We start from the raw sequence: 18,752 nt of genomic DNA on the forward strand, positions 1-18,752 counted from the left end.
CTTAACAAAGGAAGTTAAAAGAGCAAAAGTGGATCAAGAGGTTTTTTTTCAAAATTCCAACATATTATTATTTCTGATTTGGGGATGAGTCATTGTAACATGATAAAATGAATCATTATGCTTAGCACCTTGTAAAACTTGGACATATGATTATAGCTTCAGATTTTAAAGAAACTGCCAGAGAAAGATAATTTCAAATATCATTTACACTAGTCATAACAGATTTTACAGTGCAACAAGAAGCTACAGCTGTATTTACAAAAAGCAAACAAATTTGGGATTAAAACAGTGAGACATAATATATATATTTTTACTGAATTATTTAATGTAGTTTGAGCCCCATATATTTCAAATATCCCATGCAGATTTTTCTCTCTATTCTTTCTAATCACTACAAGTATAATTAGTGAACATAAACAGCATTACAGAATATTGTTCTTTTAAAGAATATTCCTCTTAATTATTATACAAGTACTAACGAAAAGTGTAAGTAGGAATAATGGAGAAGAATGACATCTAACTCTGACTGGCAGTCACTCTCCACAATGGCTTTTAATGCCAGATCAGTTTTTAAGTCCCTCATGAACTGAGTGATTCTTATTATTGGTGGCCCTATTTTATATCCATGCAAAGATAATAAAATATAGCAATACACCATATAAACTAGAACATTTTCTGAAAAAGAAAAGGTTATATTTTCCTTTTGAAGTCATATAGCAAGTAGACATACCTATAGTTTACCATTGATTACTATTTCTTAACAATCACCGTACAGATTCAGGAATGATGGGAAGAAAATACAACCTACATGTTTGCAAATAAAATGAAACATTTATGAAGACTATATTGACAATGAAGTTGTTATGATGTTAAATGTTATAAAATTTTAATTTCTCAGTACAGTTGAGAAATACAATGTATTGAGTCAATACATTTCTTAAAGATTAGAAGCTCAGATATTTTGTGAACCTTAGACACCATATATAATCCTTAACCAAAAACCTTTTGAAAGTGAAAGCATTAGTCACTTCAGTCCTGTCTTTGCGACCCCATGGAGTGTAGCCCCGCCCGGCTCCTCTGTTCACGGAATTCTCTAGGCAAGAATACTGGAGTGGGTGGCCATTCTCTTCCCCAGGGGATCTTCCCAACCAAGGGACTGAACCCAGGCATCCCACACTGCAGGCAGATTCTTTACATCTGAGCCATAAGAGAAGCCCACAGCCACCACGCGGTTCTGGGGACCCAGGTAGCTGCTGGTCCCTGGAAAGGACCCTGCTTCTCAGATGACTGACCTTCTTCAGAATATGGTCTACCTGGAAAATTGCTCTCTCCTCAAACTACACAGCTTTTTCAAGCCACAGTAATGTTTGTAAGTCAAGAAGCTGTGCGTTTCCCTTAATTCAATTAAACATATATCTATTGCGTGCTCTTAAAAAGCATTCATTGGACATTTTCCACTCTGGATGAATGATATGTCCCCTCAAGGCACACAGAATATCTCTAGATGAATACACACAAGTCTTGATAGACTTTAAATATGAAATACCCTATGCATACTGCAAGCAACTATTGGGATGCATGAATAATTTTCAGGTCAATGAGTCAGAAAGGAATGGCTACTGCAGATGAGAGTTTCAAAATGAAATCCTTACTATCACAGGTAAAAATGAGTTCCTGAAATAAGGTTTCAAGAGTCTGAGATTTAAAAAAAGAGAGATATTGGTGGTAACTGTTTTGGGGGTGTTTTTTTCTCATTATTTCTACCTTACTTTTTGAAAATAATTATAGATATATATATTTGAATATAATTATATATATATATATATATATATAATATTTACAAACATCTAGTTTCACTATTAACCTAAGGGAGGAATCCAAGTCCACTGCATGTCATAATATTCTGTATCATCAAATAATTTATAATGAAATCTCAGAATCCCAAATCTGTACAATAAAATTCCCTGTTTATGAAAAGAGAGGGGGGAAAAAAATCATTCTGAATTGGAGGCAATCTAAAGCACAGAATGTTTTAAGACAATAGTTGCGTCATTTTCAAGTACTTGAAGTAACACTAATGGGTATGAGAAAAAAAATTATAGTTTATTTGCTCTATTATTCTGGAATGGTTGTGGGGTGAAGCCACCAGTAATTAGCGTGGCAGGATGCATGAGGGATTAAAACTACACTGGCATCAAACGCTACCTCTGGGATCCTGCAAGCACTGCTTTATGAAACAGATGACTCACTTAGAGTTAGGGGTGATATAAAAATGTAAGCTGCTGGAGTGCTTTTAAAAATTCTCACAAACCATGTACTTCCCTAAGTGAGCTAGACATTCACCCACAATTTTGTTCAGATTTATCATTTAGCAAGCCCTCCCCTTGTCCCCAACACTTTTCCCCTTTCAATTTCAATTAATTGAAAGATTTCAATCAATTCTATGTTAATATGGATTCCTATTCAGAAAAATATGAATACAAATGGCATATTCAGAATTAATTTTTCCATTTGCCAACACATGTCTTAAAATTTAAATTAAAATAGTGATAAAGTGTCTTCGTGTTTACTGATCACAATAGGAATCTGAGAAGAACTGTATCATAAGGTGCATCTCCTCTATAGATTTTTGTAAGGTTACAGCATCTCTCCCTGAGAAAAACACATGCTTTTAAAAATTACTACTTCGCATTTAGCCTTTAAAGAACTTACAATGTTCATTAACCTGAGAAAAATTTTATACCAATCTGAGAATGCCAAGTAATAAGAGTTTTTTTTTTAAATAAATAGAAAACAAACCAAAAAACACATGCAATGTTCTTTACTTATAACAGCTCATTCTGGCAAATTCTACTTAACACATGTCAGTAAAGATGCCAACATCGTGCAAATCAGAGGCACTAAAGCTACCTGGATCAGTCATTAAAATGTCACATATTGTGTCTCTAACTTAACTTCCATTTCAGCTGCTCCAAGCTTAACAATTTCAAAGTATTGATTCAACCAAAGTAAATTTGAATATTTTTATGATAAATTCTAACATTTTATCTGTCAAATGAACAATGATGAAAACTGTTTGCAAGGAACTGTGGTACCTGAAGAGTCAGGAATTACATGTCATGCTACTATTTGACCCATGCTACTAATTACACATTTAGAAATTTATTCAGTAACATTGTAATTATCAGAAAAGAAAACACAAAAAGGATATTCAATACAGCATTATTTATAGTCATAATATTCAAAAAAGACTAAGAGGCCTAGAAAGGGGAAAAACATTTTTAAGAGGTAGATAAAATTTAAAATGCTGTAAGATAGGGCTAAGTAAAAACAGGAATACATGAGAATAAACTAATTTCAACAATCTAAAATGGTTGTCAAAAAAAAGTCATATATATATGACAAAATTAACACTGTATTACTGAAGGTTTGCAGTATAAAAACTTTATATACTTCTTTATATTTTTGGTATTCATATTAATTTTATCATCTGTGCATTACTCATATAATCAGAAACATTTTTTAAAAGTTGCAAGATTTATCTTTTTAAAAATCATATCTAAATTGATTCCACTTTACGGGGCTTCCATGTTTAAATTACAAGACCAGGCAATGAGTATTCTCAAACAACACACAAGCTTCTTCTGCAACCTCTTCACTAGTAATACCATTGCAACCCCTCTATTTTTTCTTAATCTTACATATCAATTCTTGCTCTTTTAAATAATAGATGGCAAATTTTGCTTACTTTACCACAATGTTTCCTAAACACCGAGCCTTCAGTTTTTGCATGTTGTCATCCAAAATCATAACTGCAAAGTAAAATATAGATAAACAAATAAAAATAAATAACCTTAAAGCTTGAAAGTTTTCATATTTTCTATATTCAATCTCCCAAAACTCTAGCTTAACAAAGGCATCCTTTAACTCCTGTGAGATCATGAATCTATATAAATAAGCTAAAATGTCTCACAGAAAATTTAAAGTGTACATGTTTTTGATTTTTGATTAGATAATTCACTTTCTTCAGAGCCTTCCTTAAATAAAAACACAGTATTTTAAACATGCTGGTAATATTAAAATCTATGTTTATACCCATTCAAACATAACCTTTCATTCTGTCAAAAATATTAAAAATATGTACAGCTTTTCAAAATTAAAGGATACAAAGTTTTAAAATACAACCAAAACATATTTTGAACAATAAAAATAAAGAATTTAAAAGCCTGGCAAACTCTTTTTTCTGATTTAAGGCTTAATATCCACTTATGAGCTTTAAAGGTCAATTTAACCTTCCCAAATATTATTGCAATGTGTTCTATGCTACACTGTTAAAACCCTGAAGGATTTTAGGAAGCCAAAGCTTGTACCCATAGCAGTAACCTAATACAAACTAGAAATAAGAATATATCATTATGTTTTAAGCTTTAATAGATCCTTTTTGTGGCTTCATCCAGCCAAATTATTCTACTCAAAAAACCGATCAGAGAAGAAGAGCATTACTTCCAAAAAAAGTTAATCGCTCCCATCTCTGTTCCCAGAGCACTATTCTGTTCTGACAGTCATCAGCGGTGTCAGTATCTGTCCCTCCAGATGTAGCTCATTAAAGGTGAGGCCATGATGAGTGATAATTCATCTTTGTTTCCCCAAATCTCAGCACGGTGGCCAATTTACTAGGTGCCCTGGAACATATTCTCATTCTATTACCCCTCCAATTTCTCTATCTAAGAACTGGAAATAATTCCCTTCTCATAGTGTTGTACAATAATCAATTGAAAACTCAGTGACAATCTTGCATAACATACTAAATGAATGAGAGATTAAGTATTACATTACATTGCACACATTTTTTACACAAAATGGTGTTCTTTCCTTTCCCAAAAGGACATGGCTTTTTCATTATAATATTAAATGTTACATTATACTTTTGAATCTCTGAATAACCACAAAACATAAAAATCATGAGTCATAAAGTCTTTATTTCTTTGGTTATACTTTAGTTCTAGTGTTTAAGCTGTGCTGTCTGTAAGCCAATGACTTTCAGACAATGAGAAATGTCTGTACTGAAATTCCATGAGGCATCAAAGCTTTAACTCTTTCTTATAACTGGATATAAAAATGGTACTGAAACACTGAAAAGGAAGTGTAGTCAACATCTCCCATGGTCATCAGCCCCTAAAAATGGCCCAACACAAAAGCATTTTTTCTGATAAAAGGAGTCGAGATGATAGAACTGTTCAAAGGTAGGATTTCACTGAAGTTGGGTTCACCCTTCCATGCCTGGAGAAGTCACTGACTTCACAAAGTATCTATTCTTACACTTAAAAAAGAAAAAAAAATACTTGTGTCTTTTTATAAATATATCTGCTAGGCTAAACCAAATAATCCTTAACCAGTCATTGTCCTAGAAAGAAAATATATTTTTATACTACAGAAGTAAAAGACAAATCTCTAAACTTTGTAATTTACATGCAAATACAAACTGTAGGCAGGAATTATTCTCTTTCCAGATGCTGGGTTTAAGCTAAATGTGTGACCTTATGCAAATAGCATAACTTCTGGATCTCATTTTTCTTGTCTGTAAAATGAATGCGTACATCTAAAACAAGTCAGTCCCTCTGGCTTCTCTGAAATATTAATGACCCTACTTGCTAAGACTTAGCTCAGTTTTCCTACCAGCAGGCACTGGGTTAGTGCTTCATTATGTTCCATCACAAAAAGCAACCCTATGAAGCATACAGAATTATTATTCCTGTTTAGAAATAAGGAAATTGAATGTTTGACTTGTACAATAAAGCATAACTAACATAAGTCACTTTATATAACATATACAACTAAGAGGTGAAATCCAGAGGAAATTATTGAACTACTATAACCACTACTGATGACTTAAAAAAACTTAGATGGAAAAGATAGTGTATCTCATTGTCACATACTGCCAACAAGGATGAAACTATTTTTTTTTCTTTTTAGAATCCTTACTCTTCATATTCATCTTCTAGCCAACAAGTTTCAAAAACTTTATCATCACCCCTAAAATAAAAGGTAATATATATAATGGGAAAAACTGCAGCTTTTAATACAGAAACAAACAAACAAAATAAAACACAATGGTCTGCACTGTCTTCAGGACGTAACCAGCTGAATTACTTTAGTAAAGTTCTTTAGTCTCTCTGGGCACCAGCTAACTCATGGCTAAAATGGGAATAATATCACTAAATTAAATGAACTCATCATTAATTGAAATAATGTATGCAAAGTCCTCAGCACCAAGCATATATTCTGTAAGTATTAATCTCTCACATAGCTCCTTGCATGCACGCTAAGTCGCTTCAGCGGTGTCTGACTCTTTGTGACCCGGTGGACGATAGCCCACCAGGCTCCTCTGTTCAAGGGATTCTCTAGGCAAGAATACTGGAGTGGGTTGCCATGCCCGCCTCCAGGGGATCTTCCCAACGCAGGGATTGAACCCGTGTCTCTTACGTCTCCTGCACTGGCAGGGGGTTCTTTACCACTAGTGCCACTGGGAAGCCCACAGATCCTTAACTTGCCTTATATTTTGACAGTCATTTACAACATGCCCTTAGAAGTCTACAGTATTACTTCTGATAAAATTGGCTAATAACAAAAGTTGTCACAAAAAGTTAGACATTTTTAATACAAGGCATTCACTCAATCAAATACTTATTAAGCACCTAATACATTTCAATCAATATGATTCACACTAAATACAGAAAAATACCAAATTCATTAACATTAAATATTTCAAGTAATCAAGGTAATTTCTCACCATTGTATCCTGGAACACTTTTTCCTGCTTGCCCTGGAGGAGGTGTTTTAGAATTACCCAATCCAATGCAAGATGCTGTAATTGGGGATCCAGTCTCTGGAGAAACAAGTAATGTTTATGATTTAATATTTCAACTTGAGATCATATTGTTTCTGCGGCGCCTGCACTGCCCCTCTCCCTCCACAGAATTTCATTGCATGAGGAATAAGTAGGGCAAGCCTGTTTTAAAAAATGAAACAAATCCAGTAATTTATATCATATTGGCATTTTTAAAACTTAAGGATACAAATTTAGAATCATATACACAGTGGTCTCCTTTTAAAGACAGGCCTCTTTAGTGTTCTCAGTTGTAGATCAGCGAGCATGAAGAATGGAAATTATGTGGCTGTGAGTTTTACAAGACAGTAAACACTGAAAAATCTCTAGTAAAGATGCTTTCTTTTAATTCACCTAAAGTTATTTTATTAGGGTAAGTAACAGCGATAGGAGAAATATTTCTGTAATTTATAACTTAGTCTCTGGAATAGGTAACACCAAGATTTTTTAAAATATATATGAGCAGTATCATATTCTAATTTTTTAAGAACTACTTTTGCCTAGAAACCTTGCTTTGAAAACTAAATTCATCAACTGTTTCATCAAATTCCTCTTAATCTGTTGCTCTTCGACTTCTGAAGGCCCAAAACCTAGGGAAGAAGCTATTTATGTTACGCTGGTTATTTCCTCAAGACCAGAGACTTACAATTAGCCTTCATTGATTATCAAAAACTTTTAAATTTGTCTTCTCTGTCTCAAGTTATAACAGAATAATAGCATCTATTATTAATACATGATGATCGTAAGTTCTGAAACTTTTATGATTTTTTATAAAACAGTGCATTTGTTATTATTGGCAAATAGAAGTTTGAAGTTACCAGAATATTTTGAATATGAGATTTGTCTCTGAGGGGCAAGTGGGTATTGATACTAAAAAGTTTCAGAACTATTTTTTTTTCATTTATTTTTATTAGTTGGAGGCTAATTACTTTACAATATTGTAGTGGTTTTTGCCATACATTGACATGAATCAGCCATGGATTTACATGTATTCCTCATCCCGATCCCCCCTCCCACCTCCCTCCCCATCCCATCCCTCGGGGTCATCCCAGTGCACCAGCCCCGAGCTATTTTACACACATAAATGTACACCTACATACATGCAAGGGATTGACTGTCAAAATAATGAGACACAAAGTAATCCAAAATATTAATAACATCTATCTTCCTAAGGACCCAGAATGTGTTTCACCATGATTTATCACTTATTTGTATCACTTTAGAATACATTTATTACTGTTCTTTACCTTCTAGGGTAGTTCAGTTTATTATTCACACTTTGATGGCAGCTCAGCTGGCATCAGTAACAGAGGAAGAACTCACACATCAAAATCCAGGTCTTGAGTCACAGTCCAATGCTTAAGATGCTGAGCCAGATGGTCACCGCTGAGCAGAAGCAGTGAGTAACCAGAGCAGACACTGCTGATGTTTAACAAAGAATTCTCAAATATTTTCATATGATGACAAAAAATCGGGAGGTATTTTATGATATGGCATCCTATCAGCCATGAGCATTCTCCCCACAGCACAATCAAAGCATGGGAGGAAATCCACAGGTTTGGAAATTTAGCAGCATTTTCCTTTTGCCTTTCGGAAAATATCTGAGTACTCATCTCATCTCAGCTACCCTTGAAGAGCAGGGAGACAAGAGCCGTGGTGATGACAGGAAGCGGCCCTGCAGAATGAGGTGCTTAAAGCAAGGTACTCAGACAAAACAGAGTGACAAGAGGGACAGAAGCTACTAAGACACAGAAGGAAAGAAGACGTCCCCTTCGAGATGCTGCTGCCGCCCTCCCACCCTGGAGAGAAGCAGCTGCTGAAGTCAATCTGCTATTTCTGAAGCATATCTTGTCAAGTTGAGTTGATGAGTAGGGCCACTCCAGGCATCTGAAGCTCAAATTCTCCACACTTCTCAACACCGTGAGGCCTCTCAGCAACTTATCAGTGGACGGCTCCGGAACCCACAAAGGCACCCTCCGGGGGCTCTAATGCCTATCGACGCTTCTAGAATCTGCTGCCTACAAGAAAAGCAAATAAACTACCACAACCAAACTCTTAACTGCACCCTGCTTCATCTCATCTCAGTGTGGATTTTTATAAAGGACGCAGGCTCTCTGCTCTTCCGATAACACTGGGAGTAGGGAGGGTGGGAAGGAGAGGTGAGAAGAAAACCTGCTCTGAAATAAAGACAGAAGAAACCGGAGCACTGTCAGAAGCTGACACTATGGGGCTTTCCAGGTGGCTCAGTGGTAAAGAATCCGCCTGCCAAGCAGGAGATGCGGGTTTGAGCTCTGGGTGGGGAAGATTCCTTGCAGAAGGAAATGGCAACCCACTCCAGTATTCTTACCTGGGAAATCCCATGGACAGAGGAGCCTGGAGGCAACAGTCCATGGGGTCACAAAGAGTCGGACAGGACTTAGCAACTAAACAACAATGAAGGTGACATTATACATCCTTCCCAAGCTTCTTAACCATCTTTTCATAGTGATTACATATTCATAATCTTCAACCTTCAACTGTCTTGTTTAGGAGTATAAAACAACTATGAAAAGTAGAAACTTACAATACCATATGTAAAATAGACAGCTAATGGGAACGTGCTATATGACTCAGGGAACTCAAACAGGGGCTCTAGAACAATCTAGCGGAACAGGATGTGGAGAGAAGTGGGAGGGAGGTTCAAGATGGAGGGGACCTATGCATACCCATGGCTGATTCATGTTGAGGTTTGGCAGAAAACAGCAAAATCCTGTAAAGCAATTACCCTTCAATTAAAAAATAAACAAAATTTTTAAAAGTATATTCTTCTGTATGATCATCTTGACTGACTTTTAAGGGCAATGGAAAGGATTATGCATTCAGTTACTTCAAGTAGATAATATAAGTTTCTACTTCGAAAATTAGTAATTTGAGTACCTTGTTGACTTTATTTTGTGCAGGGGCCACGCTCAGCTTCTCTAGATTTTCCGATATTAGTGTATGTGCTACCAGAGAGAGCACTCATTGACTTTATCTGGATATTCATCTTGGGGATTAAAAAAGAACTGTTCGTAGTGACATACAAAGGGCACAGACAAGATGACAGATCCTACGAATCGAAGTCTAACAAGGAGCCACCGTTAGGACAAAAATGGGATGCGAAAGACTCAACAAAGACTGGTTGTTAGAGCCTTTGCTTTCTCTCTTTATACCTCTGAGCGTTCCGAGGCCCAAGAACTGATCCATCATCACTGGAGGCACACAGGTGCCTGCTCACACATTCCTGCACACTCACTGATTGTATAACTACCCTGGCTTCCCAGTGGGTCCATATACAGAATAGGCTTCCAGTTGGGGAAAGCCCCCAGGAATGCTGCAGTCCTTAATCAAACCCCAAAGGACTCCCAAAGCCCCGTTTTCAAAGATGTGCTAAACACATCTGCCTCACATTGCGCAGGCTGTAATTAACTGGCTGCAGTAATCTAAGCAGACAGGAAATCCAGATGTAACATGTGGACTGGGAAATAGCTGCAATGAAGAAACCACAACATTCTCTTTGAAGAAAACAATTGGACACTTCATTTCGAGAAATCTTTCCAAAGACATCCAACCTTAGAAAGGCACAATGCTCAGCAACTCACCAGCATAATTTCTTTAGATAAGCAACAACCAGGAAGAAGATCGGTGGAAATTGGAAGTTGTGAAGAATGAGTCACCTGGGTATGTTTATATTCATACTGCCTTAGAAGCTAATATAGACACTTCACTATTATCTCAGTATCTTTACTGCCTCACTCCACCTTATTGCATCAGTGAGCTATTACCTCCATGAATTTTCCTTAAAACCTCTAACTCTAAAGTAGAAAAAGGAAAGAGAACAAGTAAACATAATTTTCTCAAATATGAATTATGCTGCATACCATGTATAAGTGCTTTTCGCTTATATTACTGCATTGAATTCAGCTACAAGCTGATAGAAAAGGAAATATCATTTTAACAGATTTAAAGTATTGAAACCTAACATAGAAAATTTAAACCATTACCCTAGTCCGCCTAGTTCTTTCAGAGAAAGAGCAGAATGGAACAGACAAGGGTACTACTTGGAAGGCTCTCACGTAGAATACAGACGATGAGAAGAAAAGAGAGCTCATCCAGACTACATAACAGCAGAGGAAGAAAAACCTTTCTGACAGGGAGTGAGTCCAGTCTCTCATATTTGCAGATAGAAGTACATATCACTAGCTAGCAAATATTTATTGAGCAGCTATTATGTGCTAGGCACTGTCATTAGAACTGGGGATACAGCAACAAACAAAAGTGACCAAAATCTCTATCTTTATGGAGTTCATAATTCATTTGGGGAAACAAACAATAAAAACAGATAAATGTACAGTATATAGCATGTTGAAAAGAGATAACTACTAAGAAAATAAAGACAGTATAGATAGGATATGAGATGAGATGAGATGGGAAGAGACTGCAATTTTAAACTGGGGAGCCAGAAAATAAACTCCCAGAGAAGTGACCTTTGAGTGAAGACCTGGAAGAAGAGAGGACATGTGCCTTGCATCTAGGGACAAAGAGTCCAGGAAAAAGGAACTCCAAGTGCAAAGGTCCCAGAGGTAGATTTATTCCTAGATATTTGAGGAACAGTGAGGCAGCCAATGTGACTGAAGCAGAACGAATGAGGAAAGTATTAACAGGAAATAAGGTAAGAGAGATAGTGAAGAGGGAGTAAAACTACTTCAAAGTTCTAATCAGTTCAGTTCAGTCGCTCAGTCGTGTCGGACTCTGTGACCCCATGGACTGCAGCACGCCAGGCCTCCCTGTCCATCACCAACTCCTGGAGCTTTCTCAGACTCATGTCCATTGAGTCAGTGATGCCATCTAACCATCTCATCCTCTGTCATCCCCTTCTCCTCCTGCCTTCAATCTTTCCCAGCATCAGAGTCTTTGCCAATGAGTCAGTTCTTTGCATCAGGTGGCCAAAGTATTGGAGTTTCAGCTTCAGCATCAGTCCTTCCAATGAATATTCAGGGTTGATTTCCTTGGGATTGACTGGTTGGATCTCCTTGCTGTCCAAGGGACTCTCAAGAGTCCTCTCCAATACCACAGTTCAAATAGCTGAGAAGAGAAGCTAAAGGCAAAGGAGAAAAGGAAAGATATACCCATTTGAATGCAGAGTTCCAAGGAATAGCAAGGAGAGATAAGAAAGCCTTCCTCAGTGATCAGTGCAAAGAAACAGAAGAAAATAATAGAATAGGAAAGACTAGAGATCTCTTCAAGAAAATTAGAGATACCAAGGGAACCTTTGTGGTGTAAATGGCAGAGGAGAAGGACATGCACTCATCTCCTGCGAGAACTCCAAAACAACTCGCTGCTGGACAACTGTCAACTGGAAAATGCTGGATCCCACCACAAAGAGATACCCCACGTCCAAGAGCAAAGGGGAAGCCCCAGCAAGATGGCAGGAGGGGTGAAATCACATTAGAATCAAACCGCTTACCCACCAGCGATGCTCAGAGGGTTCAAGGAAACCTCGTGCACCAGGACCCAGGGACCCCAGAGACCGAGACAGAGCTGTGTCTGAGTGTCTCCTGAGGAGGTACGGGTCAGCAGTGGACTGCCGCAGGGGCAGGGGCTCTGGGTGCAGCAGACCTGGGTATGGCATAAGCCCTCTTGGAGGAGGTCACCCTTAACCCCACCAGAGAGCTGCCAGAACTTACACAGGACTGGGAAACAGACCCTTGGAGGGCACAAAGAGAACCTTGTGGGCACCAGGGCCCAGGAGAAAGGAGCAGTGACCCCACAAGAGACTGACCCAGACTTGCCCAGGAGTGTCCAGGAGTCTCCAGTGGAGGCGTGGGTCAGCGGTGGCATGATGCAGGGTCGGGGCACTGAGTGCAGATGTGAGCATGGCCCTGCCCATCAGAACAAGACCCAGTTTGCCCTTCAGTCCCTCTCTCCCATCAGGAAGCTTCCATAAGCCTCTTATCCTTCTCATCAGAGGGCAGACAGAATGAAAACCACAATCACAGAAAGTTCCCATAAGACCTTAAATTTTTAGTCTGAGTAATGTTGCCATCTCAGATATGCAGATGATACCACCCTTATGGCAAAAAGTGAAGAGGAACTATAGAGCCTCTTGATGAAGGTGAAAGAGGACAGTGAAAACTCTCGCTGAAAAACTCAACATTCAAGAAACTAAGATAATGGCATCTGGTCCCGTCACTTCATAGCAAATGGGTGGGAAAGCAATGGAAACAGTGACAGACTTTTCTTGGGCTCCAAAATTTCTATAATAGTGACTGCAGCCATGAGATTAAAAGACGCTTGCTCCTTGGAAGAAAAGCTATGACCAACCTAGACAGCATATTAAAAAGCAGAGACATTACTTTTCAACAAATGTCCATACAATCAAAGCTATGGTTTTTCCAGTAGTCATGTATGGATGTGAGAGTTGGGCCATAAAGAAAGCTGAGCACAGAAGAATTGATGCTTTTGAACTGTGGTGTTGAAGAAGACTCTCGAGAGTCCCTTGGACTGCAAGGAGATCCAATCAGTCAATCATAAAGGAAATCAGTCCTGAATATTCATTGGAAGGACTGATACTGAAGCTCCAATACTTTGGACACCTGATGTGAAGAACTGACTCATTAGAAATAAGACCCTGATGCTGGGAAAGATTGAAGGCAAGAGGAAATGGGGACGACAGAAAATGAGATGGTTGGATGGTATCACCAACTCTATGGACATGGGTTTGAGTAAGCTCCGGGAGTTGGTGATGAACAGGGAATTCTGACAAGTCAATGGGGTCGCAAAGAATCAGACATGACTATGTGACTGAACTGAACTGAATGTTGCAAGCTAATGAAGACTTTCAAACAAAGAAGTTAATGAATCACAACAATGCAAGCTGGGAAAGATTGAAGGCAAAAGGAGAAGGGGATGGCAGAGGATGAGATGGTTAGATAGCATCACCGAATCAAGGGACATGAATTTAAGCAAACTCTGGGAGATAGTAGAGGACAGAGGAGCCTGACAGGCTACAGTCCATGTGTTACAAAGAGTCAGACATGGTTTAGCAACTGAACAACAACAATGCAGATAGAATTTACTTAAATATTTGAGCATCATATAGGTTCTATGATCAGGTTTATTCTATCTGGGGTTTTGAGAGAGATATATGGGAGAAAATGGACAGATGGGAGCTGTTTTAGGATGGTTGGTTAATGATAGAGATTCCTGTGGCTTCCTGAACATCAAGAACCAATTCAAAAGAATGACAAAAAGACTAGAGTCCAGGAGACAGACTGCCCGGACAAGCCAAAGACAGTCATTTTTGTTATGTAAGTGTTGTGTGTGTGCATGCTCAGTCCTGTCTGACTCTGTGACCTCATGGATTGCAGCCTGCCAGGCTCCTTGGCCAGGGGATTTTCCAGGCAAGAATACTGGAGTGGGTTGCCATTTCCTCCTCCAGGGGATCTTCCTGACCAGAGAGCGAACCCACATTTCCTGCATCTCCTTCACTGGCAGGCAAATTCTTTACCATTGTCACCAATATATGCGTGCCTGCTAGATCACTTCAGTCATGTCCGACTCTTTGTGACCCCATGGACTGCAGCCCACCAGGCTCCTCTGTCCATGCAGCATTTCTGAAAGCCAATATGGCAATTCTTATAAAAAGCCTTAAAAATGACAATTCTTATAAAAACTCTCAAAGACTGATCATAGCCTTTAACGCAGTTGTTCCACTTTATGAGATATACACAAGGAAATGTTTGAAAGAGCTCACAAACATTAAGCACCAAGGATGTTTATCACATGTAAATGTTTACATTAGAGTTTAAAAGGTTATCGAAAAAACAGGAATTATTCCCTATTAAGGAGTAATGCAAAATCATTCAAATACCATAGGAAAATGTCTAGTGATAGGAAATAATTCTCACCAAACACTGTTTAGATAAAAGTTGTAAAACAATGCATACTATGATTTAAGTTTTTTATAAATATTATACATTGGGGAAAAATATATATTTTGGCAAGGTACACATTGAAGTATTAACAGAATTTCTGAACACCACTTCTGAATGATAAACAAAGGGGAAATTACATTGAAGAGTCCTGAGGCTACATCTACAACTCTGAAATCTCTCCATGGTGGTAGATTAAAGGTGGATGCAATTTACTTTGGGCTTTTGATGGCTTTGAGTAACAGAAAAGAGTGAAAGTGATGATTTGTCAGTTTCTAAGCACAGACCTTAAGGAATTCAGAATACTGTCTCAAGAGTGAGGTACCATGTAAGACGGTCTGCTACTCCAACTCCTCCAAGCTAAAAATACCACTTGCAAGCTTTCCAGACAGCAGTCCTATCTGAGTCCAGCCTTCTAGCCTATCCCAGGCATGAGTGGGAAGCCATCTTGGACCCTCTGGAACAGCTCATTCATCACACAATTTTCTGAGTTGTCTCAATCAATCGTCAAAATCCCTAATTGATCTCAACTCGTATCTTTGAGCCATAAAATCATGAATTAGGGTGGCTGTTTTAAGCCACTAGGTTTTAAGTATATACTTGGAACACTTGCCATTATAAATGTGACAAAATCTTTCAGAAAAGAATTGTGCATGTAATCATATGAAAACACTCTTCTAGCCTGCAGCTGAAATCAGATTCTTCTTGGATGCTTTGAGATTCATTTCTATCAGTAGGACTGGTGTAATCCCTGACATTTTGTGCTCAGGAAATGTTTTCTGACTGGTAAATACATACTTACATAATTTAGGCTCGGGCTTCCAGTATTAAGATCAAGGTTCTTAAAAAAATAAGTAGCAAATCACACAATGCAATCCCAAAATGGATAAGAGAGCAAGACAAATAGAAGATTCAGGTAAGCGAGAAAGGAAGAAAAAAAAAAAAGCTGTATATTTCTGTTATAATTCTGCTACAATCTTTTTCTTACTCTAAGAATGATATTGAAAGGTCAGTCCTTCAATGAATATTTATTAAATATATCCGACTTATTTAATTCATTTCTTTTGTGGATAAAGTAGTGTTAAAGGTGGAAAGACATGCCTAACAGAAATAGAAGGATGTGCAAAGTTGAGAAGTTAGACCAACCACCAAGGGACTGACCTCAAGCTATTTAGCAGAGCAAACTTTGCGGGAGTTGGGGGAGGTCGAGCATGAGAAGAAGAGGTGAAGTAAGAGAGATAACAAGGACCAAAATGAGAGAGGGGAGCAAAGGAGGATCACAAAGTGCCTTCCGCACCATGTTAAGAAGTTTGGCTATTATTCTGGGAACACTGGGGGACTCAGGGATTTGTAACAGAGATTTGTTCAGAACTGCATTTTAGAAAAAGCTCTTCAGTTGCAAACTGGAGCACTAAAACGAGAGTCCCAACCCAGAGCAAGAAATCAATCAGATGCTGGTGGTCCGAGGCAGCGGTAGTAGCTGACGAGACCAACTTGGAGTTACACTCAGCGTTAAAAGGCCTGGCTGATGGTTTGGATACAGAGACAGGAAAAGAGGTTGAAATCCAGGACAACCTCCAGGGTTTTGGTTTACAGATGAAAGACAACATAGAAAGAAGAGCAGATGTGAGTGAGGGCTAAGAGGAAGAACGTTATGCAGGTTTAGATCTATAAATAAGAGCTCCTGCTATATCTGGAAGTTTGCCACTGTGCTCCCACTGAGGTTCTAGAAACACTACATTTAAGCAATATGGATTTTAGAAGTTGGTGGCCCATGCAGAGAGTTAAAGTCCTGGAAATAAATCAATTCAGTGGCCCAGGGCCCTTGAGTCATATTAATCACAGCATCATGATGGGCACAGAAGCAATTTGTAAAGAAACCATTCTCTACACCTCTAAATCTATACTGTGAGCTATAAATAACTTGAATGGTGGTAGCAGAAAGAAAGCAGAAACAGTGAGATGTACCACAGTGAAAGAAAATCAATTTAATCTTTTGTGTTCACGAGATAGGACGATTACAGTTTAAACTACTTAATTCAAAGCAGCCTAACTTTTGGTACTGGGAGTAGACCATTAATTCAAGCTGTGAGACACTGGTCTTATCCTACTCTCTTACCAGCATGCTGCCTCTCACCTTAGAGACTTTCATAAATAACCTGCAGCTGAATTAGATAAGAAATGCTGAATTAATGAAGGCATAAGATAAAACCTACGAAGAAAGGGCTCTAATCAACACAGAACAAGGAGGCTCCTGGTCCTAATCTTAACTAGTAGACTCTAAGAAATTAAATTCTCCATGATTAATATTTTCTTTTATGAATTAAGCTCTTATGTTCTAAGTTTTCTTGGGTCTGAACTACGTACAGACCAGAATGCTAAAAGATGGGCTTTATATTCATGAAAGGTTATTATTCATAGAAATGAAAGAAAAAGAAAAACGTTCATTGAGGGTTAGTATAAGCCAGGAACTTGCTGCATTGTTCATACATATTTCACTTCATTTCAGGATTTCTACAAACCTTTGAGCAAACAGACGTGCACTAGAGATGAAGGACTTGCCAGCGGCTACACAGTAAGTGGCTAAACCAGGATTTAAACAGTCTTATTGGGGTTCGGTGTCACTTTTTACTACCCACGTTGCTTGTTCAGGAGGAGAGTCACTTTTTTTTTTTCTTTTTTTTTTTTTCCAGTGGGTTTTGTTATACATTGACATGAATCAGCCATGGATTTACATGTATTCCCCATCCCGATCCCCCCTCCCACCCCCCTCTCCACCCGACCCCCCCAGCTCTTCCCAGTGCACCAGGCCGGAGCACTTGTCCCATGCATCCCACCTGGGCTGGTGATCTGTTTCACCATAGATAGTATACATGCTGTTCTTTTGAAATATCCCACCCTCACATTCTCCCACAGAGTTCAAAAGTCTGTTCTGTATTTCTGTGTCTCTTTTTCTGTTTTGCATATAGGGTTATCGTTACCATCTTTCTAAATTCCATATATATGTGTTAGTATGCTGTAATGTTCTTTATCTTTCTGGCTTACTTCACTCTGTATAATGGGCTCCAGCTTCATCCATCTCATTAGGACTGGTTCAAATGAATTCTTTTTAATGGCTGAGTAAGATTCCATGGTGTATATGTACCACAGCTTCCTTATCCATTCATCTGCTGATGGGCATCTAGGTTGCTTCCATGTCTTGGCTATTATAAACAGTGCTGCGATGAACATTGGAGTGCACGTGTCTCTTTCAGATCTGGTTTCCTCAGTGTGTATGCCCAGAAGTGGGATTGCTGGGTCATATGGCAGTTCTATTTCCAGTTTTTTAAGAAATCTCCACACTGTTTTCCATAGCGGCTGTACTAGTTTGCATTCCCACCAACAGTGTAAGAGGGTTCCCTTTTCTCCACACCCTCTCGAGAGTCACTTTTTGTTTTCTAATTAGAACTGACGACAAAAGAGGAATTGGGGACCACTACTTCATGGGGCCAGTGGGCCCACAGTGCAAAGAACTGCATGCAAGAGAGGAAAATCAAATTTCCATACAATAAGGTTTATCAAGGGAGGGTTTAGGAACTCTTTTCCTAATAAAGATCTACAAAATCATTACATATTTTCACCCTTCTAGAATGAATTAAATGTGATTCTTGCCAAGGGTAGAGCAATTAGATGATATTTCTAAGACCAAATCAATTTTATATTCTTAATTTCTCAGTGTTTAGTCACTAAGGGACTTCCCTGGCAGTCTAGTGGTTAAGACTTCGAATACAGGGGATATGGGTTTGATTCCCTGTCAGGAAGTTAATATCCCACATGCCTCATGGCCAAAATTAAGACAGACAAACAAACAAACACAGAAGCAATATTGTAACAAATTCACCAAAGAGTTTAAAAATGATCCAAAAAGAGTATCA

At 38.3% G+C, this 18,752-nt stretch overlaps 1 protein-coding gene across 2 annotated transcripts in view; it reads right to left on the reverse strand.

Moving 5' to 3' along the window:
• ACSS3 (acyl-CoA synthetase short chain family member 3) overlaps nucleotides 1-18,752 on the reverse strand; it is a 162,707-nt gene that overhangs the window by 29,986 nt on the left and 113,969 nt on the right. For both annotated transcript variants that reach the window (XM_043446309.1, XM_043446308.1), the window contains 2 exons: nucleotides 6,791-6,886; nucleotides 3,749-3,812 (listed from right to left, as the gene is read on the reverse strand). In XM_043446309.1, coding sequence (XP_043302244.1) covers nucleotides 3,749-3,812; nucleotides 6,791-6,886 — 160 coding nt within the window. The remainder of the gene's footprint in view (nucleotides 1-3,748; nucleotides 3,813-6,790; nucleotides 6,887-18,752) is intronic.

This window comes from Cervus canadensis, chromosome 25, assembly GCF_019320065.1.
Source record: "Cervus canadensis isolate Bull #8, Minnesota chromosome 25, ASM1932006v1, whole genome shotgun sequence".
Taxonomy (NCBI): domain Eukaryota; kingdom Metazoa; phylum Chordata; class Mammalia; order Artiodactyla; family Cervidae; genus Cervus; species Cervus canadensis.